The following is a 26,287-nucleotide window of genomic DNA, read 5'->3' as shown; positions in this document are numbered from 1 at the left end:
AAACACTGAAGGTCAGGACGAAAGGAGGGAGGGGGGAAAAAAAGTCGTTGTCGGGCACAAACGCTGTAGACCAACCCTCGGCATGTTCAGTCCTGCCTTCCTCTGTTCCCACACCACACTCGCATGTGGCTGTGGTGCGCAGTGATCGACAGAGCCTGCGTCCTGTGAGCCGCGGGATCACTTCGAGCGGCGTTTCAGTGGATATTCGCACGTCTTTACAGGTGGGTGAAAAAGTACTGTAAACGTACGACTTTCCCGTGTTTGTGCGTAAATTGTTCAGCAAAGTGTTTGGATCGGATCCTTTTTGTGTTGAATCTCCAGGCAACAATGTTGATAATTCAGATTTAATACTATTTAGGCTCAGAGATCTTGTAAACAATGTATGGCAATTGAAACTGGGATTATTTGTTTAAAATACCAATAAGAATAATTTCCCGGTTTGGATACTTTGTGCGTCTTTACGCGTAGAAACGCCAATTTACGCACGGCTGTTACAGAAATATATAGGCTGTAGGCTGCGGGTGACTTTCAAGCTTTTGTGTACTAGTGTATTAAAATATTGTTTTAAATATTAGATAACAGGAAAACTGTGGAAAATAAACAGTTTCTTATTTCTTCTATTCAAGCCTGTTGATGAATTTGATGAATGTCCAAAAAAAAAAAAAGAAAGAAATCCCATTACGTGTGCACTGCCTGTAGTTACTAAGGTTCTATTATGACACCTGAACTTGTTTTAATGCTCTTATCCAGGTTGTTTTCTCCTGACTAGATCCTTGCTTGCGTTGTATCTATTCTCAGATATAATTTGCTTTGGATAAAAGCGTCTGTTGAATGAAACTGTGGAATAGTAGAATGTAATGGTGATTTTCTGCTTTGGAGACTCATTAGTCTCATCCACTTGTTCTATTATGTGTAATGCATTTTTGGTGCAGTTTGGACATCGGAAAAAATTTAAACTTGACTTATTAATTAGATTTAATTTCTGTTATTGTCGACTCCTAGTGTTTACTTTTGGTCATTAATATTAACTTTCTCCCTCTCTTCTTTTATCCAGGCTTGGTCTGACTGCCTCCTAGTGCGCGTCTTCGGCACTGAAAAAAAAAGATTTTGGAGGAAAATTCTCAAACCACAGGAAACCCAACTTGATAGCACTAAAAGGAACACTTGTTTCCCCTACATACGCAAGTTTCAAAGAAAGAATGCACACATGGAGGACTAAATGACACCCTGTCAGTGGATCTTATTGTAAAATCAGAAAAGGTGAAGAAAAGAAACTCTGGGAAAAACCCACAATGTCCACTGAGTCTTTCCATGCTGCCTATGCTGCTGTAGCCCCTTCTGCCAGCCCCATGTCTCCCTCCACAGGAATGCTTCGGATGTTTCGTGAGTACCAGAGCAACGCAGTCATCATAGAGCACTATAACTATACCGGCAAACTGAAGGAGGACAAATACACGGAAGGAATCAAACCCAATACCATCGCTTTCCTGCTGGTGTGCCTGCTCATTGTTGTAGAAAATGCTATCGTGCTTCTGGCCATCTGGAAAAATAAGAAATTCCATATACCTATGTACTATTTACTGGGCAATTTGACACTCTCTGACCTGCTGGCAGGTTTCACGTACATGGTAAACCTTGTGACATCCGGTGCCAACACGTTAAGCATGACCCCGGTGCTGTATTTCTTAAGGGAGGGGGGCGTGTTCATCATGCTGGCCGCCTCAGTCATCAGCCTGTTGGCCATCGCTATAGAGCGCCATGTCACCATGGTGAGGATGAAGCCATACCAGGGGGACAAACAGGGCCGGATGTTTGCTCTGATCGGAGCGAGCTGGGTGCTGTCTGTGTTCCTGGGGGTCCTTCCTGTCCTGGGATGGAACTGTATGGGCCGGCTGGACCAGTGCTCCACAGTCCTGCCGCTCTACGCCAAGAGCTACATCCTCTTCTGCATCACCATCTTCAGCGCCATTCTCATGTCCATCGTGGTTTTGTACGTCCGCATCTTCCGTATCGTCAAGTCCAACACCCAGCGCCTCGCCACAGTCCCGCAGCGAAAAGGCCTTTACCGGAAGTCCCAGAAGTACATGGCCCTGCTGAAGACGGTCACCATCGTCCTGGGTGTCTTCATCGCATGTTGGCTGCCACTCTTCATCCTCCTGCTGCTGGACTTCTTCTGTCCGGCCAAATCCTGTGAGGTGCTCTTCAAGGCAGATTATTTCCTAGGTATTGCTATGTTCAACTCACTTCTGAACCCCATCATCTACACCCTGACCAGCAAGGACATGAGGAGGGCCATCCTCAGGCTGCTCTGCCGACACTGCCTGCTGACAAAGGATGGACAAGTGAAGAAGATCGGGATGCCCTTCCTGGAGTGCAGCACCAGTAAGACGGACGCAACGTCTCACAGACCGGAGGGACTGGAGACGACCGTGTCCTCCGGGAACTTCACACCCTCTATCATTAAAGCCATTTATCCCCGGATGCCTAAGACATGACACAGTGGCTGATTCTGACTTACCACTGAGAGGAAGCATTCAGACTGAAAACTGTTCACTGCTTCTCTCTAGACTGAAATGCATTATCAAGCAAACATGGAGCTGAAATGTTGTGTTGCACTCATGGACAGAATATGCCTAGTATGGGAGAAAGACTTTGTAGGTTAAGCTTTCATTTTTCTATTTACTTTTCCGTGAATCTTTCCTGTAAAACTGAAAAAATCCATGCCTGAACAGTAGCTGAAAGTTTCCTGTGAAAAATCAGCATTACAGTTGTCTTTAAAGGTCAGTATTTGTCAGAAGATGTTCCTTCCGGAGGAAAAAAAAAGAGGACATTTCATCTTATCAGTGTTCGTAGAGGAATCAAAGAGCCTGTGCAGATGTTTCACATAAATACATCATCTGATAGAAAGGGTCTAAAGCTAAACATGAGATTTATCCTTATCTCCTCTGCCTGTGTAGCGTATATAATGATATGTTGTCACAAACATAGAGCATCCACACCCAAAATCTGCTGCCAAACCCATGTAATTTCTGCCATGTGAGTTTTGGTCAGCAGTGGAGCTGGGTAGAGGTCCCCCCACGACCGACATTAGAGGCTCGGCGGCCTGGAGACGCACCGAAGACGTCATATGGAGGGCTGAGCTGGGTGGTTTGCAGCCTTGGAGGTCCCTTTGACATATGTAGCAACACATGATGAATGCCTAAGAGCAATAAAAGCTGACAGCGGAGGCTTGTTGACGCCTCCTCGGTTTAACAGACTGGAATATCGCAGTGAAATTACAGCTTGCGCACGACGATGACAGTCTTTAGAACTTTCTCTTTGGAGTGAACTGTTCTCGATACCGTGGAATGATACTAAACTATTCTTCTTGTTAATTTCTCACCCCACACATCAACAAACGACTCAGAAAAAAATGCGTGGGCAGGGGAACTTTATTGTAGTAGTGACATAAACGATGCCTTGTTATATTGTACAGAAATGTAAAGAGAAAAATTATATTTAGTGATTTTTGTGGACTTTGTAAATATCTATACCCCCTGTGAGCTGCATTTTGTTTTTGTAAAATCCTCACTTAAGTTATGACGCCAGTTTTATATGTGCACTGAATAAAGATATGTGAATGATTTTTACTCATAGGTTTGTGTATTCTTTACTCCTCATCTACTTATGTATATTTTTAATCATCTGAACATCCTATTGTTTTTTTCTACTATAAAACTCAATCAGCATATAGATGTCACTTATGTTCAGTATACAGCATAAAATAATTACATTTTAACCCTGTAGAACCCAAATATAATAAAAAGGGAGCAAAAAAGAATAAATAAAATAAACAAAAAAGTTATAGATTTATAAATCCAAATATAGAAACAAAATGAGCAAAAAAAATATAAATAATAATAATAATTTAAAAAACAAATATAGAAGAAAATGAGAAATATAAAGTCAAACAGAGAAAAAATGAGCAATAAATAAATAAAGAAAAAATATAAACCCAAACAAAAAATATAAATAATAATATATATACACAAATATGGAAGAAAAACTTAGCAGAAATTATATATATATATATACATGCAAAATAGAAAATATTTTTTTTAAAAACAGAACTGATGTATTTCTGCAGCAGTGGGTTTTACAGGATTAAATAACCTTATTGACTTTAGCAATCGGTCACACCACTTCCATATAAAGAGAAAAAAACTACTGTGAGGTTTTGATGCAACACAATAATTATGGATAATGTTTGTTTGTTTATTTGACAGGGACAGAACAACAAACATTGTTACATTAACCGATGTCGTGTTCATAGGTCAATAGCTGACAGCTAATTCGCAGACCTGTGCTAAATCACTTTCTAAAGACTGTCTTAAGTCCTAATTTCATGAATTAATACGTATTAAACCGACATAAATTGAAGTCTAGAGCAGTTTGAAAAGAAAAAAGAACTCAGTGAACTGTGTGAAGCTACATCAAGGCCAAACTGAAGTGACAAAACCCCACCTCCACACAAGCCACGTGCTAAAACCGCCTGCTATGATGTGCTCCTGTGGCAGAGGAACAGATGAAGCTGCAGAAACAAGCCGATGCTCTTAGTGCTCTATTTACCGTAAGGAAACCACATATTGGTACGTGTGAGTATCAGCCTCCACGACTCAGTATGTCATCTAACCCACTCACGCTCTGGTACACAAATGCGGCTCGCTTTCAGAGAAGCAAGGTGTTATTCTCGCACAGCAGACCTGTGGGTAAACATCAGCCACAGCACCAATACATATACAGGCACCAAAGGTTTCACTGGAAATTAGTTTTTTTTTTAGCACCATTCTGTCACTACTGACCTTATTATTATTATTAGAACTTCTTGCTTACTCACCAATATCATGCACAATAAGTTCTAAATCTACAAATAAGTCAGGAAAACAAAATGAGTACAGACAGAAACAGTCATGCTTCAGTGCCTAAACCAGTCACCCTTGTAGCACAGGAAAACCTCAATTAACCCTCGTGTCGTCAAAGTCAAAATTGACCCGGTTTAAAGTTTGAAAATGTGGGGGGAAAGTATAGATTTTCACAGTGAAACTTCTGATGTCCACATTTTCAACATTTGTGGGAAATCTTTGAACATTTTTTGGTGGAAAAAAAGAAATGTTAAAAAAAAATCAGCCAAAATCCGGCGAAATTCACTGGATTTTGGTTGATTTTTATGTGAATGTTCTTAAAGAAAATAGAAGTTTTACTGATATATATGTCATCACTTTAGATATTTTTAGCAATTTTTTGGAAGATTTTTACTCATGTTTTGAAAATATTTATAAGAATTTTCTCGCCAAATTTGGAGGATTTAAAAAAAAACTTTTAAGGGAAATTTTTAAGGAATTATTGGAATTTTCTTCCTGAAGGTTTTGCAAATTTTCAGAAATTTGGGGAATTTTTTCACCTAAATTTTGGGATTTTTTCACACAAGGAAACAATATTTTTTGGTGTCTGTAAATGAGGACAACAGGAGGGTTAACTGAAATGTAGCAATTTTGATTTGACTAATTTGAATTCAGTTGATGAAAATGCAGATTAAACAGTGTCACCACAGGTTGCAGGTGTAAAGACAAGTAGCTGTAATTGTTAGAGCAGCAAACAGATTAAATGCTAATTGATAAACATATAAAACAGTTAGCTAACCGGATGGTTAGGTTTAAAATGTTCTCTACAAAGAAAGGCAAAAACTAAACACTGATAGTACAATTTTATGCCAATAAACCGCAGAGGAATCTACATTAATAAAATAAGTCATGTTAAAACACCCTGTTTCAGATCAGTACATGAGAACTAATTTGAAATGGTACCGGTGGTGCTGACAGACGCAAAAATCATGGGAACCACTGAACTAAATTACAGCAAATGAGTCGACAAACCCGCCTACATCTCAATCTTTCAGCGGATTGTTACTTTTGTTTTCATGTCTCTCAGCAAAAACTATACAAAAACTGCCAGCAATGTCTCATCTCGTTTGTGTCATTATAGGAAAACATGCTCCAGTGATAATTAGCTCTACAGCGACACCTAGTGACTGATTGCCTCCACAGTCCCACAAAATCTTCACATAAATCCACCTATGCTGCTGAAACACCTTAAAGAAAAACAACTGAACCAAAGATCTGAAACATTTAAATTTAATAACAGTATGAATGTTGCATATAATAATAGAAATACTAAAAGCACATCCGCAGAAAAACAGGAATAATGTACACTACGTTTCTGACAACACGTCCTTCTGTCATCTACCAATCAGTGCTGACGAAGTCCCACAGCTGGTCGCTGACGTCACAGCGAGATCTCGTAGACGTGTCGATGTTGATGGGGGTTGCCAGGTCTGCACCATAATGGACTGCAAGGGAAGAAACCAAACTTGAAGCCACATTAACCCGTTTTAAAGTTTGAATATGTGGAAAAAATATATGTTTTCAAAGTGAAAACTTCCACATTTTCGGGAAATTTCTGAACATTTTTTGGTGGAAAAAAGAAATGTTAAAAAAATATTTCTTTAAGAACATTCAGAACATTTTTTTTAATTTATTTTAAAAAATTAATTCCCTTTACATTTACACAGCTATTTCCTTATTTTTTAACAGATTTATTTTTTATTTATTCCTTTTAATATTTAAATTTTTCCCCTTATTCTTTAACAGATTTTTTTTTACTTTTATGTATTCCTCTTTATATTTACACATTTCCTTATTTTTAACAGATTTATCTTATTTTTATTAATTCCTCTTCAAATTTACACATTTATTTTCTTATCTTTTAACAGATTTATCTTTGATTTTGGCACTCCTGTGATTCCACAAATAATCAGCATCAGCCCTGAAAAAACAGCAACAAAAAAAAACATACTGGCCATCCTTTCATGTCAACATAAACTTCTGTTTGAACAGTTCTGCTCATTCACTATCCTAACACACACGTAGAAAGTTACTTTTTGACACGCCGAGCTGAAATGAACTTTCTAATGCTACGATGCTATGAGTACCACCCAGCTCAAATTACGAGCTATTGCTACGTTAAACAACATTAGCCTTGCTGAACGTTGTGTGTGTGGGGCTTGATTTCAAAAATATGTTGCCATTATAAAGAATCAACTAAAACTGTCTCACCCTAAGCATCAGAACCAGATGTCTGTCTTGGAGCTACTTCAGTAAGTCTGTGGTGTTCTCCCGTCCTTCCGTTCACGCTGTGCGGCACCGTTTGCGCTCTGACTTTAGCCGTCTAAAATTTGTCTGAAAACTAAACATCTCCACATGTGACTATTGATGCTTTATTTTTTTCCCAGAAGTCCCGGCACAACAAGTTCTTGTGGTGTTGGACCAACAATGCTTCAGGTACCACAGAAAAATACGTGCGGTTACACTTCCAGAACACTACCATCAACCTGCTACCGAAGCATCTTTTTTTTTTTTTTTTTGCAATATCCCATCTCTACAAATTAACAACACAAACAACAGTAAGTAAAACCGTACCTCCTTTTAAGACGTTGGGCGGTGTATCGTATTCCCACTTGATCTTGGTTATCAGGTAGTACAACCGGGCCACATATCTGTTGACAGAAGATTTTATTTAAAACAAACATCAGGAAATGCTTTAATCTACATGTAACTCCTAATTGCATGTAGCTACCCAAACTTCAAGCATGTCTTCAAGACGTGAAGGCTCCTGTGACCCGTAACTTTCTACTTTTAAATTTAAAGTTATTGTATTTGGCCTTAAACACCTCACAAATCAAATCACTAGCTACCTAATACTTGCTCTGGATAAGAGATGGACAGATTATCAGCCTGGCTAGTTATTGTGGCCGATATTTGGCATTTTCCCGATTATCGTTATCTGTATTTTTAATGTCTGATTATTGATCGATTAAATGCGCTACTTCAGGTCTGATGATCTCTCTGTCTGCCGTCACTCTGTTGTTTCAGAAATGTCTCAAGCAGAGGCTGCAAAACTTGAACAACAAATACAAGCTGTTGCTACAAAAAAGGAAATTAGCACCTCTCACAGTGGCAAAGGCTATGCTAACAGCTATCAGCTAACTTAGAAGGCAGCCACAGATTAGCCTGAAACAGAGGCTGGAAAACAATCATTTGTTTTTTATCGTTTGTTTATTGTGAACACTTGTTTAAGCTAAGCTGTACGCTGTGTAACAAATCGAACTCCAAGGGACAAATAATAAAGCTGAAGTTGATGTTTCAGCATAAATTAAAGTCAGGATTTTCCAGAAAGTAGTGAAAAAGTGATCACAGATGATCCAACACTCACACAGCTGAAGGAATGACCTCAGTGGTGACTTCATCCACTTCATTTTGAAAAGTTGTGAGCTCGTGCTCAGCATGCCTCAGACTCTCCAGCTCTCTCTGGAGAAACCTGGACACCGGTTAAGGAGACTAACAAAACAGAGGACAAATGCAGCACAGCAGGATTTATAAAAAGGACACCAACTTGTTCCACTTATAAAAGATACTGTAGCTCTGAGTCGGTGATCTGGCTTTTGGCTGAGCACTGCCTCAGCTGCTCCTCCAAGTTCTCCAGCTCCTTGTCCTTCTGCTTCTTCTCCTCCTCCATGTCCAGCAGCCTCTGGCCGACACTCTCCTCAATCTGAGCCACATCTGAAGGTGAAAGAAGATAAGATTACAGTGACTAGGTCTGAAGTTAGCCAGCTGTCATGTGCAATAAACCCAAGTGCAATTCATTCATGTTAATATTCTTAAATTTGTGTTCCTAGTATCCTTGTGTTCCTCTGTTTTTTCTTATTTATATCATATATAAAGTGAGTATACTTCACCTCTTTAATTTATAGTTGTGTTTCTTGCTTTCTTATTGTCACTTTGCTGCTGTGATGTTGCAAATTTCCCCTTGTGAGACTACTAAAAGACTTTATATTCTATTCTAAGTACTGCATACTGTAGAAAATGTGTGGATAGAAGCTGAATATAATGACTGATTACACAAAACTTCACATACTGCTCATTCTCCACTTCATTTTTATGTGGCAGTGATGCACCGGATATTAAAGAACACTGACAATTCAGTATCTCACTACTTACCTTTTAATATCTGTGTCACAACCTTTGCTGTCTCCACCTGCCGATCTCTGAGGGCCTGACGCTCGTCTTTGACTCGTCTCAGCGGGTCAAGTTGACTGCTGTTGATGAAGGTCACGAACGCCTCCCCCATCTCCTCCATGTCTTTCTGACCTTGAGCCATTGTGGTGATACTGGAGGTTAAGAAGCACAAAAGACTGAAATGAGGCTGATGTGAGATTAATAAACACTGCCTGGCCAAAAAAGGTCACCACCTGGATTTAATTAAGCAAATAGGTAAGAGCCTCCCATGGGTGAATACGTTTCAGCTGCAACAACTTATTTAACCCTAGCTGATGCAGTGAGGAGCTTCTCATTTCTTAAACAACCATGTTGGAAGACATATCCTGTGGTCATGGAAAGGATGTTAATCTGTCTCAGAAGGGTCAAATTATTGACCTGCATCAAGCAAAGAAAAATCTCTGCTGAAACTGCAAAAACTGGTTAAAGAAATGTACAATAGTACAACTTCGGGCAATGTTCAATCGTGAAAGTAAGAGCATTTCCACATGCAAAATGCCAAGAGAACTCCAGGGATTGGGACTAAACAGCTGTGTAGCTGTAAGAAAACCACTGATCAGTGAGTCTAATCAGAAAAAAGGCTTCAGTTTGCTAAGGGGCATAAAGATTGGACTCTGGAGCAATGGAAGAAGGTCATGTGGTCTGATGAGTCCAGATTTACCCTGTTCCAAAGTGATGGGGGCATCAGGGTAAGAACAGAGGCAGATGAAGTGATGAACTCATCATGACTAGTGACTATCAGCCTGTGGGGGTTGGGGTTATGATCTGGTGTTGGTCAGGTTCAGCAACGTTATGTTCCCAAAGAATGAGACCAGGTCTTTCCATCAGTGGAGTTTTTCTTCCCTGATGGCATGGACATGTTCCAAGATAACGATGTCAGGATTCATGGGGCTCAGTTTGAGAATGAGTGGATCAGGGAGCATGAGATGGATTGTCCTCCACAGAGTCCAGACCTCAGCTCCATTGAGAATCTTTGGGATGTTCTGGAGAAGACTTTGTGCAGCGGTCCCACTCTCGAATCATCAGTGTAAGATGTTGGGGAAAAATGAATGGATCTCTGGACAGGAATAAATGCCATGTTAGTCCAGAAGCTTATCGAAATGATGCCACAGCGAATGCACGGCGTAATCAAAGCAAAGGGTGGTCCAACAAAATATTAGCATGTGACTTTGTGTTTTCCATTGAAAGCTGACTGAGAGGTTATGAAAGCTAGTTAAGCTGCAACAACAGCTAGTAAGTCAGATTTCCCCCCCACCACCACGTCTCAAAACAACCTAAAATGCTGTACATAGTATAAGAAAGGCAACAACCAAAAAAACAGAATAAACAGAAAATGCTTAAAACAAAACAGGATGACAACTTGCAAGATTGAATCCTGAAGCAGAATACTCCAATATTACAACCATTAAGAGCCTGCTCTTTTATTGTAGTAACAGTGTAACAATATGCTATAATAAGCAAAGTTCCTGTAATATATTCGTTTTATAATATCAAGTGAAATAGGACAAACTAGAAACTTTTTTCATTTATCTAATCGTTTGGTTTGTTGAGATTAATAGTTTTAGTAAAGACCTCCCCGTTACTTAAAAACTGTACTTGACCAGCATATTTAAGAAATTGAGTATTAGTTTTCAACATTCGCCTTGTTGCTAAATGTTTCAATGAACAGTCAAATATAGATAGATAAGACCCACATTAGCTAAAGTGGCGAAAAACCTGGGTGTGTTTTTACTGACGTTGTTTACATCGAGCTGTAGCTAAACGTTAGCTAAGTGGCGAGTTATTGTGTAGTAAAATGGAACAGAGACACAAAAATAGACGGAAGCAACATTTTTGAGTCAATATTTGGCTAGTAAGAACAGTTTATAGGAGAAATAAAGCAGGTTTTGGTCACATTGAGGAAGAAAACACTTACCGGGATGTTCTCTTCCGTGATTCAAATCCAGGACCGGAGCCCGCCGCTTCTTTTCTTCTTCGGTGGTGGTTGGCGGACTTTGAGCAGCTGCTTGTGTTCTTACCGCCCACTGCTGGAGCCATGCGTCTGACGTTATTTATCCCCATTACTGGAACAATCCTTAACAAATTGAATAATCCTTTCAGCTTCTAAGTGAAATTACCCTACTGTAACATTCTTGGACTCTCTCACAAACTGCTCAGCATAATGGACATTTCATTTTCTTCCCTCCCCTGTGACTTTCTCAGTTTGAGATGACAGTCATTCCTTTCACTGCAATAATGCTGTACAGTGACTGCCCTCTGTGCAAGGAATTATCTTCTGATAATTTTGCACATTTAAGTCTTTCCCTAAGAGGGCCAAATGAAACATACCTCAGATCATTTGTTCCCTCAGCTGGAGGGTTTCTAAATAAGCTTTAGGCTTGTGTCCTTGGACTGTAGGCTACATATATGGTCATGGTAACACATTTGATGACATTTATTATTTATGCGTTATAAGGTATTGTACTGTTTTATATTTTATTTCAACCTTGTTTACACAAAAATATACAAAGGCAAAAGACTGTATTTGGAGTCAAAATGACCCTAGGAGGGTTAAAGGTCATATTCTGAAATACTTTGAAGAAAAATACAAAGTATTGTTTCAATGTGGGAATATAAGCATCTTTATTGTATAAACTGTCAGAAATGTCACAATATCAAACTCTGCCCTCAGTTTAGGTCACAATTTGTACTTTGAAATGTGCCATACAAACATGGTTGCTTTGTCTGGTCAACTACACAAGGGCTACTAAAAGCAAACTGCAACCAATATTCAAAAATATCAAATTCTTTTGTTTTTAATCAAAAAGTTAATGAGGACAAGAGTGAACAATTCATTCAATACAACTCTTGGACCATCAAAAAACTACTGTACTGTTGACAGTAATCAGTGTGGATCAGTGACAGGTGCCATCACTCCTTGTTTTTCCTGCTTTTCCTTCTTCTCCTGTGCTTTTCGTTTCTGTCTGCCCAGCTGTCTGAAGTACAGTCTCTTGGGGTTCAGACCGTAAGCCTTCAGTCTCTGTCTGCTGAACTCCCGGCCGCCTATTTTCACCCCGGCGCTTCCACCTTGTGAACGCTTGGGCTTCCTCTTTGACCATTTTGGCCTTTCAGTCCTGTTTCTCACTTCATCCGGCTGATCTGCTGCCTCCTCTGTAGTAATCTCGGGTTCCTCGTCCCGTTTTATCTTTTTCTTTGGAATCAGGAACTCCTCGCCCTTTTCCTCCATGTCATCTTCTGCTTCCTGAAGAGATTGGCCAAGTGTCTCTTCTGCAGACTCCATCGTGGAGACTTCGTCGTCGTCTTCTCTGCCTTGCTTCTCAGCATTCTTCAGACGATCCCTTCGCTTCTTCCCCACCTTGGTTTTAGCCTCTGTCAGGTCTTTAGCTTCTCTGTGGGTTTAAAAAAAAAAAAAACGACAAATTGTCACATTGACACAGCAGTGATACCTCTGTTAAAAATAGTGTGCTTTGCCTCACTCACTCAGAATAAACAGAACTCAGGATTTCTTTCTTCTTCCTTTCATTCTGTGCTTTTATTTTGTAGTTCCTTAAATCACTCATCTCTTCTTTCTCAGACCTGAAACAATAAAAGAGAATACGTGTAATAGAACAGCTTTAGACAAACAGAAACAACACTTGAGCCACTTTAAGAGCAGATACCTGAACATGCACGTCTTCTTCAGAGAGGACCAGCGGTTCAGTTCATTGTCGTTAGCGTTTAAAATCTGTGGGAAGAAGCAGTCGGTCAGAAAAACTACATTCATTGATGCTTCATCTGATCGCTGTGTGGTCTGCTCAGAGAGAAGATTAAGCGGAGATCATTCCCTGGTCAGAGCAGTCCCCGGAGGGAAGCAATACCAGATCAGTCACCACAAAGCTCATCACAGCAGCATCCAGTCAGCCTGCATCCGTTTATCAGAATTAACAGTTCAGGCCGATTAATTCACCACACAGCAACAGTCCAATCACAGCTGAGCAACTCGGGACTTAGCAAGCTTAAAAATAAAATAGGTCAAAATACTTAATTACAAATTAGGACTTTTATAACATGCTTTTATGGAAAATACAGTGGTGGAAAAAGGTTTGGACACCTTTAAAATTTTACACAATCTCAAAAATCATGAAATTTGTGGGAAAATCTTTTGTTTCAAAAGGTGTGGCTGCATTAGACAAATACAAATTATATATTTTTTTTTATTTACAAGAAAAACTAAATTGTACCAAAATGACCCACTACTCAAAATTTCTTATTTTTATGGAAACAATTTTAAGTTTAATGGCTTTTTTTCAGGATTTGTCTAGTATTATGGCTGTGACTGTACTAAAAGAAATTATACTTGAAGCCCTAAGAGTGACTCTTAAAGCAACATTTCACAAATATATGGGGTGTCAGAAAATTTTTCACCATTGTAGATGACTCCTAAAAAAATAAATTACAAAGCAGTGTTTAAGAATTGAGTTTTTATTGTTTGATTAAAAACTATGGAGGTAAAATTAAGGTACCAAGTCAAAATTACTAAAAAAAAAAAAAAAAAAAAAGCACTGCTTTAATAATCTTAATTTGAAAGCTCAAAAGGGGAAAAAAAAAAAAAAAAAGCGATATGTTAGGGGTGTGAAAAGCTGCAGTGTTTTCTATTTGTTTTCCAAGCCGAACATGAAAAGGTTTTGTTTCTACAATTTTGAAAAAACTACATTTCCTAAAGTTTTAAAAGAAATACACATTCCATGTTGTATTTCACAACATACTGATGTGGTCTGTGTGGGGCTACATCTAGACAAATAATACATTAGCAACACTAGCGTCATTTGCTACAGATTTAAAATTTAAAAACAAGCTTGTGACTAGCAAATCTACCTGAGCTGGGCCCATTTTGGCTATTTAAATAATTTATTGCACCTATTATAGATATTTGAACAACATCAAATCATGATAAAGACTTGATTTAAAAAAATATATAGTGATGTGAAACATCTGGAGCATTAATGTAGCTCACTATATATTCTAAAGCACCAGATCCAAAAGAAAAAAAATATTTGGGACATTTTTCCCCACAGTGTGCTGCTCTGTTGGATACCAACAGTAAAACCGCAAATAAATACAGAGGGTTCTCAATTTACGTCGGCGTTCCGTTGATACAGTGTGATGCAAGTTTTCACTGCAAGTCAGAACTCCAGTGAAAATGTAAACAAAGCCGTTTGTGCATCACAACATTGATCAGTTTACATTATTTATACAACTACAGTAACAAACAGTCATTACCTCACACTGAAACAACTCGGTAGGAAAATACTGATGAAAATGTGAACTGCAAGTCCGACTTGCGCTTGGAAGCCATGATGTTAGCGAATGTAGTATAATCCAATTTGACGGCAAATATAAGCTTACAGTGCCGTGTGACTACCGTACATACAGTATTCATCAACTAGTTTCACTGAAACAGTTCTGAAACAATGATGTACATTAAACCGAGGACCGGCCCGTAATCATTTCCGACGTAACAGCGAAAAGACTTAAGTCGAGGACGCCATAAACTGAGGACGTTCTGTATTAGCTTCAGGTGAACATGTAAGCCATCAAGAAGAAGACGAAGAACAAGAAGACGAAGAACAAGAAGACGAAGAACAAGAAGACGAAGAACAAGAAGACGAAGAACAAGAAGACGAAGAACAAGAAGACGAAGAACAAGAAGACGAAGAACAAGAAGACGAAGAACAAGAAGACGAAGAACAAGAAGACGAAGAACAAGAAGACGAAGAACAAGAAGACGAAGAACAAGAAGACGAAGAACAAGAAGACGAAGAACAAGAAGACGAAGAACAAGAAGACGAAGAACAAGAAGACGAAGAACAAGAAGACGAAGAACAAGAAGACGAAGAACAAGAAGACGAAGAACAAGAAGACGAAGGTTGTAAACCAGCCTTTTTAGCCAACTCACACTAAACATGACTTTACTCAGGTTGAGACATTTTATATAGCCAATACTATAAACATGCATCATGTGTGAATGAAAAGCCTGACAGGTGACGTCCCAACAGCTAAAAAGTTTCATGTCTCAGTGAACCATCAGTTATTTGGAGCAGAAAGAGCTCCACTTCTCACCTCATCAGTGGTCAGACCGAAGTCGTTGGCCAGAACCTGCCTGTAGCGGAACCTGCATGGAAGATCATCGATGATGTCCTCAAAGTCCAGCTTGTAGTACTCATCCAGGTACTGCTCAAAGCTCTTCTCCTCTGGGGGGGAAAAAAAAAAAAAAAAAAAAACAGAAAACAGTCTGGTAGTCAATAACTACAACCCATCAGTCAGGACACTCAGGTTTCACTCGCAGAATGTTCGCTGGCACTTACGAGGATCAAATACAGGCTTGTTTTTAGTGATGACCTCTGCAAAGTGAGACTTCTTCCTCTTTTTGCCCATCTGTGGCATGTCCTCTTTCTTCATCTTCTTCCTCTCCTTTTTCTTCTTCTTGGAGGCAGTCTGCTGGCTGGGGTCAAAGTCTGCATCCATCTACAGAAGCAGAATTTACAGAAAGAGAACGATTAAATCAGAATAAAATGAAACATAAATACCATCCAGTTGACCTCTGGGAGAGAATGAAGTGATTTGGTTAAAACTTAGTTTGCTCACAATGAAGTTTTCATCGTCGCAGTGAGGCTCATCGGCCTCATACTCCTCTTCCTCCTCACCGTACTCCTCCTCCTCTCGCCCCTCTCCTGTCCAAGTGTCCCAATTCCAGTGCTCTGGAACAAACCAAAACATTTACATTATAATTACTGTTGCTTTGTAGGAATCTGAATCCCATGAGGACAACTGCATCACTTCTGCATTTAAATAAAACATCCAATACTGCATCAGCTTACCCTCCAGTTCATCATCGTCCTCAAACTGAGGCTTCTCTTCTTCCTCTTCTCCGTAGTACTCATCTCCAAAATATTTCTGCCAAACACAAACCACCGGTTAGTTTAACTATGACTACAGCTTGTTTTCTGCTGGTCTAAATGCAGGGTTTCTCAGATGGGAGGCAGCTGCACGCGAAGTAATCAACCCAATGCAATGCAGCTGGAGAACAACAACAGCCAATCAGATAACAGCTGACAGCTTGTGGAGCTCCGTCTCCCCTCAGATACTGTTGGTATGTGTGTCAAGCTGTGTTCTGGTGTGGCACATATGCAGGTTATAGTGATGAATGAGGCAGATTTCTCCCTGAAAGCAGCAGTAATTTGTGAAAGACTGGATTTTTAATTTCAGACAGAGCTACACAAAAGCAAACTTCTCATTTCTAGATGTTTATTTTTCATGTTCTTAGCAAAGTGGCATGACGACAGCAGATATTATCAGCTGTAACACGCCAGCTGATAAAGCTACTGTTAGTGTGTCTAGCTGATGTCTGGTTCACATTCAAAACATTCAGCATCCTCACCAGCTGATGACCACGGCAAACAAATATAAAAGAGCAATTAGCATTGTTAGCAAATCCTTTACTTGGTCCATTAATGTGAGTGAGATAAATTGCAATAACAATGGGAGAGCGACTAAACGTGTTAAACACAACACACCGCAACAAATTCAAGGATATGGCGGAAGATGGATGCTAAAGTCTGGTCTGCTACGTAACTAAAGCTAATATAAAGAGTAAACAAACTGATTCACAACAAATCTGATGGTGTATATGAGAGATTAGAGAGACAAAGCACACACACAGTTTTAAACCGATCAGAAACTACCCTTATTGTGAAAATCTGCATGTTAGAAATAATGACATTCTGGGATAAACAATACCTTGGAACTGGCATAATACAAAACCATCTACTGCAGAGAAAATTATAGGAGATATTATTCTATTTTAATGTGACTTATCTGCTTGGATTCAGGGGAAATGTGTTTATTATTAAATGGAAGAAATGGATGATCTTTGACACAGTGGAAGAGGCTTATGGACAAACTGACACATTTCAAGATAGAGGACGTCTACACACCCTTTCTTGATAATAGACAATCACTGACTGGAGTTTTAGGTTTCGTTGAGCCGGCTGACACAAAGAAAGCCTAAACTTGCTTTGTGGTGCAGCTCTCTGTTGTAACGAGGGTTTCTAAGCCGGGACTTGAGTTTGAAAGCTGCGACTGTTTGGGAAGGGTTCAGCTGTTATTCAATCAAGAAATCACACCAAGGGCAAATTGCACAAAAATCCTGATTGTGTGTGGTTGTACGTTTCAGTGTTTTCATAAAAAGGTCTGTTTATACTGACCTGCATTAGCTGGTCGTGTTGTTTTGGATCAAAGTCTCCCTCCAAGTCAGCTTGACTAAAAGCGAGCTGCTCGTTGCCGGTCAGCTCCTGGAGCATCTTCAGCTTCTCCATGATCTCATTTCTCTTCAGGTTCTTCAACTGCTTCAGCTGCTCCTGCTTCTGCTCTTTCTCCTGAAATGGTCAGAGGTTCATATGAAGTCAAAGAATGAAGGAAGCAGAAAATATGTTTGTGATTTATATAAGTTTGGCTTGGTTAAACTCTTTTAAACACCACGCGCACCTTTTCCTTCCTTTCTTTTATTTCCTCCCTTTTGCGTTTTCTGCGGTCATCCTTTGAGCGTACAGACGTCGCGATGTTGCGGGGATACGTCTTGACCTGCTGAGAGTCGGGTTCTTCGAAGCGGAAGTTGTAGCTTCTCTCAAAGTCTTCCTGACGCTCCAAGAAGGACTCCCCCTCCTCCTCAGAATCCTCCACGTCATCCTGGACCACCTCGTCGTAGGTTGGGATCCTGAAAGCATCCAGAACATGTCGTTGTCAAAGCAGGAACGACATGAACGCTCCACTTTCTTTTACTTCTTCAGCAACTTACCGTTCATCATCCTCGTCTTCATCCAGGTAGCCTTTGTTCAGCACATAGTCTCTCAGGAAACACTCCTTCTCATCCAGCTCTGGGTCATTCCAGTAGTCTTTCAAGTATTTCTGTCTCGGCAGCACAAATCAATCTCATTATCAACACAGTTTTTTCTTTCAACCACAATTAATTTCCAGTACTTCCTCCCATCTGAATATTCACTCACCATGTCCTTCACCTCCTCTGGACCCTCCAGCTCAGCCTGACCTTTCAGCCAGTCCACATAATCTGCCTCCTCTTTATCCTGCAAACACACACAGACGAGTTCAGTTCAACCTGTAAAACTTTGTACATCTGTTTCTACATGAGGAGCAGCTGGTAGCAGTTTCTAACCTTCTCTTCCTGTGTTTTGATCCTCCTGGTCAGCAGCTGAGTTCCTCCTCCCTCACCTCCTTCGTCAGCAGCATCATCATCATCATCATCACTGTCCTGGATGAACTTCCGGAAGCTGCACAGAGATTCTGATTTCCATAAAAAGTTTACTGGTGCGTCTGAATGACACCTGCAGAACGTCTCATCTTACCTTTCTTTCAGCTCCTTCTGCTCCTGCATGTAGCTCGGAGAGGCTGCTCTCTTTAAAGGAAAACAAAAGTGAATAATAAAGCAGATGGTACCAGTGATTTCTAAAAGGAAATAATTCTTTGGTAACGTCTTTTTTTTTTTACCTCTCTTCTCCTGGCAGCTTCCTCGTCATCACTGTCATCATCATCTTCATATTTGCTGTAAAATAAAAGCTAAATTGCTCAGCATAGAGCCTCATCTTTATTTCTCAGTGCAGTTTACATCAGCTGTTCCACCCTTCATAATATACCATTTATACCCTCTGAATAGTTCTTTTGGAGTTTGCTTTCTGTTAAAAGAGAGCTCTTTCTTCCCACTGTCACAAAAGAGCACATAAACCAATCAAATCTTTGGATTTCAGAGAGCTTTTGTTGTGAACTGGTGCTTTATAAATAAAACGGATTTGAATTGAACTGAATGGAATAGATCCTTGTTTTTATTTACATGTCGAAATCAATGGATATATCAGTCACACTTTCAATCTTAGCTTCATACTGGGTATGTTCTTGCTCTTCATAAATTTAGCAGCAAAATAAACAATTATCGTCCACTTTCAGAACAATCTTCCATGCAAAAATACTTGACATTACATTTGCAAATAAACAACTGAGATCACTTTGTGTCGTCTATCTAAACTATTTTTTTTTTTTTTCAATCTGGCTCAAGGCCTAAGAAAATGACAATTTCTGCTACTTCTATAAGTATTAATAATATGGCTGAACATTTTATGGAAAACATCTAACTGAAACTTTACAGACAGATATCACAATCTGATTTGCAATATTATTTTTTAAAAGCAAGCTTAAGTTCAATATTTACTGAAACAAGTGATGGTGCATTACGACATGAGACACCATCAAAAGCAGGACTGTTACACCAGGAGGACAGTATGAGTTTGTTAAACCACTGACAGTGCAGTTTAAACCCAGTGAGAGTAAAGGGATGGTATTCATGGGCAGCCAGTTCCACTCAAAGCTTTAGTTGCGGATTTACCACTGGACATAGTTATGGGACAACACCATTACCTTAATAATAACAAAAATACTACCTTTAGTTATATAGTACCCTTAAGAAAAGTGTTCCCAAAGTGCTTTGACAGTTAAAACTTGCAACACAGACAATCAAACAAGATAAAGGAAACAAATCAGGGCAGTCAATTAAAGTAAATATTAAAAATTATAGTAAATTAAAAGAAAAATTAGCTAGATTAGCAATCAAAACAAACAAAGGAAATAAGCAGTTCAAAATTTAAAGAATAAGATGAAGGGTAAGTTAGAAATTAAAAATATCAGAGAATTAAAAACTCAGAGAGATGACATCACACCAAAGAACCAGGCAGCTAAAAGTAAAATAAAATAAGAGAGAACATCTAAAATAAACAGGACACAGAATAGAATAGAACACTAAAACTATGTAAAGTAAAAAGTAAACCTCACATAAAAGCAAGTCTGTAAATGTGGGTTTTCAGAAGTGATTTAAAAGAAATTACTGACTGCAAGCATTGTCTTCTCAGACAGTTTTTTTATATCAAAGAACTGGGTTTGCCTGCCCTGTCAATAACAAGTGATCAGTAGTTGTTCCTTTTTATTTATAAAGATACTTTACAACAGCTGTCAAACACACAGTCACTCACCCTTCCTTTTCCAGTATGACTTTACGTTCATAGTCCTTCAGATACATGGGCTTTACTGCTTTCTTTGAGGTTGAAGGCTTTGCATCACTGGTAGACGCTTCTGAAAACAACACATTAGAACCACTTTATTATTACAAAAAAAGATGACCAAAACTATGAGTGATCAGACTTCACACTCACCTTCTGAGTAGAACTTGGCATCTTTCTCATAGATCTTGGGGTCTTTCTTCTTCAACAGTGACAATGTCCTGTAAAAATCCCTCTCAACTTCAGGGTCCAATTCCTGAGAGGTGGTGAAATAAAGGACAGATCAGACACCAGGCATAGCTTTGGATCAGTGGGTAGAGTGGCCGTCTTGTAACTGGAAGATTGCCGGTTCGATCCTCGGCCCGTCGAACTCATGTCGAGGTGTCCCTGAGCAAGACACCGAACCCCTAATTGCTCCTGGTGAGTGCATGGCAGCTTCCGCCATCAGTGTGTGAATGGGTGAATGTGATGGATAAAAGTGCTATATAAATACAACCATTTTACCATTTAACACACCATGTCACTGATAACTGTGTTGTGATGTGGAAACAGGAGACACTAACCACTTCGCTGTCATCAGAGCTGGACTCAGAAGACTCCGAGTCACTGTCATCAGCTCGGTCTCCGTATCGGTCCTTCACTGCACAAAGAAAACACAATATACTCACAAATCGCAAAGAAAAGAAACAAAAACAACACTGTTCCAGCCAGCTACACTTTCCCACGTTGGCTAGTTAGCATGATGCTAGCTAACAGCAACACTTACGTCTCTGCAGCTCCTCTTTCTGTCGGTATTTGTCATATTTCTGCGCGAACTGAGAGTTGATTTTCAGTTCCGACTTTCCCGACATGTTATTTTTTTTTACTGAAATAAGCCGCTTTGTGTTGTCTATATATCACAGGTTTACAGTGAGTACAGAAATAATCCCTGCTGCTGGAGGCGCATGTTCACTGATGAACCACGTGGTTTCCGGTTTACAGCCCCGACATGACGTCACTTGTCCTGCAGAGGGCGACATGACACCGGGATTAATCAAAGACAAAACATTTTGCTTTATAATAAATCTTATGACCCTAATGGGTCAGTTTCACATCCACAAAATGAAGTTTTCAAAGTCCCTACCAAACTTTAAAGTATTTGTTGTAGAATTAAACTTTTATATTGACACCTTAGAGCTAATGACAAATAAGAAATGTGAAAGGACACTTCTGTATTTTAAGAAATTATTTCCTGAAGCCTCAAAATAATAAGAAAACAAACCTTATACCATGTGCCTTATATGCGCTATTATGCATTTTATTTTTATGTGTGTGTGTGTGTGTGTGTGTGTGTGTGTGTATATATATATATATATAAAATTTATATATATATATATATATATAAAATTTATATATATATATATATATATATATATATATATATATATATAGGCATTTCAATTTATGCTGATTGAAATTATTTTTGTTCTTCTCATATGCTTTGTTACATCCTGACTCTGTATTTCCTTTGATTCTAAATAAAGATTTCCATTTTTAAAAAAAGACACCGGGATTAATTTTCTCATTAAATTATAACCTGCTGTAAATTCTACTGTTTTTCAAGTCACAAATGTTACTTTTTACATTTGTAACTCTATTGTATCATTATTTTTGGATTTTTAAAATCTTTTGCTTTTCTGTATTGTCTTTCTATTGCTTATTAAGGTTTCTGTTACTTGTATTATTTCATGTGTTTTAATTAGTTTTGACATGACAATTTGCCTTTTGCCTCTGTTGTCATTTTGTTTTCACTTTATATTGATTTGACATTAATTTTGCCTTGTTATGTTTGCCTTCTTGTGGTTATCTTGCCCTGTGTGTATTGTGCTTTTGCTTTATCTTTTACGAAACTTTGTAAATACTGCTGCAACTAATGATTGTTTTCACTGTTGCTTGGCCTATAAAATGTAAATAGCTCACGATGACGTCTTTAAATGTTTTGTTTTGTCCACAACCCACAGATATTCAGTTTACCGTCATACAAGAGGAAAGAAAGCATTAAACAAACACATTTAAGAAGCAAGAATCAGAGGATTTAGACTTTTTTTCAATCAATTAACTAATTATTAAAATGCTTGTATCGCCTTCAATTTCAACTGCTTTCATTATGGTGAAAAACGTGTTTTGTTTTTAAACATATCACATTTCCATATATTGCTTTTATTTTATGTATATTTATTTATCATTTATTTTGTATTCATTTATTTATCTGTTTATTTTTGAAGTCAGACTACACAGAGTTTACTGAAGTATTTGTGTTTGTTTTTCTTTCTTTTTATAGATATATATATATATTTATTATCAGGGAGCTCATACAACATTCATATCAAGTTCAAATCATTCAAATATGACACATATCTATCTATCTATCTATCTATATATATATATATATATATATATATATATATATATAATATCCTAAAAAGTACATCCGATGACCTCCAAAATCCGAATAAAACTGGCACAGATTGGTGGTAAAACTCTCTACCACTGTATAAATAACACATCCCACAAAAGATAAATAACACTGCCGATGAGTAAAGTGAATCTGTTTGTTTTTGCTTCAGAATTAACACTTCACTTACAAAACTAATGGTGATTCACAGAACCCACACACAGCTCTGCGTGAGTCAGTGTTGACGGTTACGGGGTGTTTAGAGTCCAGAAAACTTGCAATTGTCATTATTATTCTAACATCTGGACACTCCTGTATAGCAGAATGAATAGGTTATAGGTGCATTAAAAAGTTTATATCACATGAAGTTCGATTTACAAGCAGATAATGTACGGTTGAAACAACTGTACCTCAAGAGCAAATTCAATTCAGGCTTGGATGTACATGTTGGGTTTCCTAATATTTAGTCTACATATTAACGATCTCTTGCTACAGTGTTATAGCATATAGCTACAATTGTATGCTGATGACAATGTTGTATACACACAATCAGAAACAGTCAAACAAGCTGTTTTAAAGCTCATAAATGCAAAGCTAACTGCAATATCTCAAGCTGAATATTGACTAGACACATTGTATGCTGCAAAGAGTATATTTCCATCCAATTTCAGACTTCAGTTAGAAATGAATTCAAGAAACTACAGTTTAGTTTCAAACATTCCGCGTATTTTAAGGAAGTCACTTTTTCTAAACCAGCAACAGTCCCATAATGTTTACAGTTACCAAAGTTAAAAAGGTTTATGTAATGAAGGATTCAAGTCACACATTTATAAATACAAGCACATGTTTAACAAAGCAAGATCATAATGTATCTGTATGATCTGTCCTAATGTGGTATATGTTCAGCTCGGAACACCTGAACCAGAAATATAACCTTTTGAACGTTATTTCCCTGCCTGAAAAAGCCCCCAAAAATTACCTCAAAATCATTAAAAATGTAAATAAAGTGAAGATTTCAAGAGGAGGCGATGTCTGAAACTCCACAACAGTAAAAAAAAAAAAAAAAGAAGAAGTGTGGAGTCTGAGATTGTAAACTGTAAAATCTATGCACGTCTTATCCACTGTGAACAGCTTTGATCGAATGTCATCAATAGCGTGATTGGTCAGGCTGTCATCTCGCGATCTGTGTGTACCTTTCAAATGAGGCTGGTCTCTCTGCAACAAAACACAGTCTGAGCAAAGGCCAGTGATGGTCCAGGGTCTGCTTAGCCAGCCTGTTGTGTATTCAGGATCAGGTGGCAGTAATGTCGCATCCTCGCCTGTTAGGGAAATGACAGGCCTTAACCCTGTAAAACCCACTGTTACAAAAATACATCAGTTTTATTTTTGAAATTATTATTTTCTATTATTTCTATATACATTTATACATATATTTTTTTTTAGATATAAGGACCTGAACTTCAAACATGTACAGTTCTTCCAAACAGGGAAACGTGCAGCTGTTGGAAAACATCTTCTGACGACAGGATAAGTCCACTGAGACGTGGAAGCAGCTAGGTCAATCCAGAATGATGGCACACGAACTTTAGCAGTCAAATTAATGATTAATTGCGTCAATAGATTCAGCTTAAACCTTTATTTGAAAAACCGATGTTTTCTGCGGTCTGTGCAAACAAAAATAAACTGTGTCCCGGAACTGGGTGTTACAAACAATGTGTGCTTGGTATTAAAGTTACATGAGGAAGGGTCACACTGATCGATGATATTTAGAATCACATAAAGTATAAAGCCTTTCCTCTGAGGGATATATGACCAGGAAGTCTGTTTTTTTTCTTATCTGTGTATTTACCTAAATGTCTATAGAAGTGTCACATTTTTTCATTTGCATCATCATCCCAACACTTCCACTTTTCCTCGGCCTTGAGCTTCGCACGTGCATGTTGGAGGGTCTGACATGTGCAGGGTCACAGAGCTACCTCTCACAGCTGGATTAATATGGAACTGAGGGACTTCTGAAGTCCATGGGATATATCTTGCAGACATTTTTATTCAAAGTAAAAAAAATAATGTTTTTACGTTCATTAAGATCATGTCTTTGCAAATTCCATGATTGTTTATGATGGAAACAATCACTAATAAATAAAAAATGACTGGATATCACTAAAATGTCAATTAAATAACCATCCCAGTTTAATAACACCCACCTTCTAGCTAAACAACAATAAAATTAGCTTATTCAACAATAGTTTTGATTGTGTTCTTTTTATTAAGTTGAAATAATCATGACAGATATTTCTATTTTGAAAATGTATCAAATTTTATACGGAAAATAACAAATTGTGTCTGTGTCCAAGAAATCACTTTCCACTAAGTTCCCCGTTACCAAAGCACCTCTCAAGGAAGTGTGTTAATTCCAGATCACATGACCTGCTCCACATGATGTCATTTCCTCCTGAAGAAAAGACTGGCAAGACTCCAAGACTTTCTGAGTTATTTAATATAAAGTAGTCAATAAGTTTACTACAATATCTTTATAAATAATTTTCAATTAAATTTTACTCAATTGTATATATAATATGTAGAAGAATCTTTCCGTAATTATGCCTTATCTTGAGAGAAGATAATACAAAACTTGAAAATCAAAATTTTTGCTTCTGTGGGAATGTGTGAAAGTCAACATGTCTGAGTCATTGGAATCTTTCTACCTCAACTTCTGTTTGTGCAAATACAGCTCAGCTAAATGTGCTATATTAATGTTTTTTTTAAACCACCTCAACCTCAATTTCCTATTTAATTAGTTAGAGAGACAACACTCTGTTAAAGTTGTTTATCAATCAACATGTTAAAAAAGCAAGTGCTGCCAAACTATAAGGCTTTTTCTTAATATATAAACTTTTAACAAAACTCCTCATGCTTTCATATATGGGTTCTTGTCTTTTTAAGTATATATAAAAAAAAGTAAAGGAAAGACTACCAAGGTTCGTTGTTTTGCTCTTTTTCCTACTCGTGGTCTCACACCGTTGGAGAATTTCTAAGAAACGGAATGGTTTTGCTTTTCGTTGTGACGTAGACACCTTCTTGGAATTAGGTCATGTTTTCAGTGGAAGAGCTACAAAAGCACAGCCTCCCCCCGAAAAAAAAGAAAAAAAAGATCTCATGTTACCAGTCACATGTACATGCTACACAAAATATGGCATTAATAACAACAGTGAGCAGGGAAGTAAAATATATATACAGTAGGAAGGCTTTCTATGGAAAGGAAAAAGAAGAAAGCTCGGCTTCTGAGAAATGGACAAAAAAAGCAAAGCGTTGCTGCACTTTTCTTGAACTCTGTTAGATTTATGTGGAAAAAATGGGTTAAAAATAATCCATAGGTTGTCTATAAACCTAAATGCATGAAGGCTACTTTGCAAGTGAGCAGTGAAGGTGAAACATTTGAATAAAAGTATAAAAATATACAGTATATATATGTGAAACATTTGGATAGACAGTCACTGGAAGTAATGGAACTTTTGCAAGTATGAACTTAAATATGACCAAATAAATCCAAACATGATGGCTCAATACGTATAAATTCAAGCACAAGTGTTCAAAAACCACCCAGAGTG

General features: G+C 38.2%; 3 protein-coding genes and 1 non-coding gene across 4 annotated transcripts; 1 reads left to right on the top strand and 3 right to left on the bottom strand.

The window, feature by feature from the left end:
* The first annotated feature begins 83 nt into the window (after positions 1-83).
* On the top strand, positions 84-3,629 carry s1pr5a (sphingosine-1-phosphate receptor 5a). Its single transcript, XM_022190673.2, has 2 exons — positions 84-221; positions 1,055-3,629. Exon 2 carries the CDS (start codon positions 1,293-1,295, stop codon positions 2,493-2,495), a length of 1,203 nt encoding a protein of 400 aa, XP_022046365.1. The 5' UTR covers positions 84-221; positions 1,055-1,292; the 3' UTR covers positions 2,496-3,629.
* A 2,525-nt stretch (positions 3,630-6,154) lies between these two features.
* Positions 6,155-11,157, bottom strand: spc24 (SPC24 component of NDC80 kinetochore complex). Its single transcript, XM_022190674.2, has 6 exons — positions 11,065-11,157; positions 9,093-9,262; positions 8,510-8,654; positions 8,308-8,412; positions 7,515-7,591; positions 6,155-6,385 (listed from the first exon to the last, which is right to left on the bottom strand). Exons 2-6 carry the CDS (start codon positions 9,250-9,252, stop codon positions 6,279-6,281), a joined length of 594 nt encoding a protein of 197 aa, XP_022046366.1. The 5' UTR covers positions 9,253-9,262; positions 11,065-11,157; the 3' UTR covers positions 6,155-6,278.
* A 595-nt stretch (positions 11,158-11,752) lies between these two features.
* kri1 (KRI1 homolog) lies at positions 11,753-21,219 on the bottom strand. The gene is made up of 18 exons (XM_051940905.1): positions 21,012-21,219; positions 20,809-20,885; positions 20,399-20,501; positions 20,219-20,318; positions 18,690-18,744; positions 18,548-18,597; positions 18,358-18,472; positions 18,191-18,268; positions 17,983-18,092; positions 17,673-17,901; positions 17,393-17,563; positions 16,007-16,082; positions 15,774-15,886; positions 15,494-15,653; positions 15,249-15,379; positions 12,809-12,873; positions 12,630-12,725; positions 11,753-12,538 (listed from the first exon to the last, which is right to left on the bottom strand). Exons 1-18 carry the CDS (start codon positions 21,094-21,096, stop codon positions 12,034-12,036), a joined length of 2,319 nt encoding a protein of 772 aa, XP_051796865.1. The 5' UTR covers positions 21,097-21,219; the 3' UTR covers positions 11,753-12,033.
* On the bottom strand, positions 12,940-13,038 carry LOC127531737 (Z30 small nucleolar RNA). Its single transcript, XR_007938830.1, has one exon. It is a non-coding gene; the product is annotated as a Z30 small nucleolar RNA (small nucleolar RNA).
* Positions 21,220-26,287: the final 5,068 nt, after the last annotated feature.

This window comes from Acanthochromis polyacanthus, chromosome 21 (assembly GCF_021347895.1).
Source record: "Acanthochromis polyacanthus isolate Apoly-LR-REF ecotype Palm Island chromosome 21, KAUST_Apoly_ChrSc, whole genome shotgun sequence".
In the NCBI taxonomy this organism is placed as follows: Eukaryota; Metazoa; Chordata; class Actinopteri; family Pomacentridae; genus Acanthochromis; species Acanthochromis polyacanthus.
Note: the sequence above shows the minus strand (reverse complement) of the source record. Positions and strands in the feature narration are given on the sequence as shown.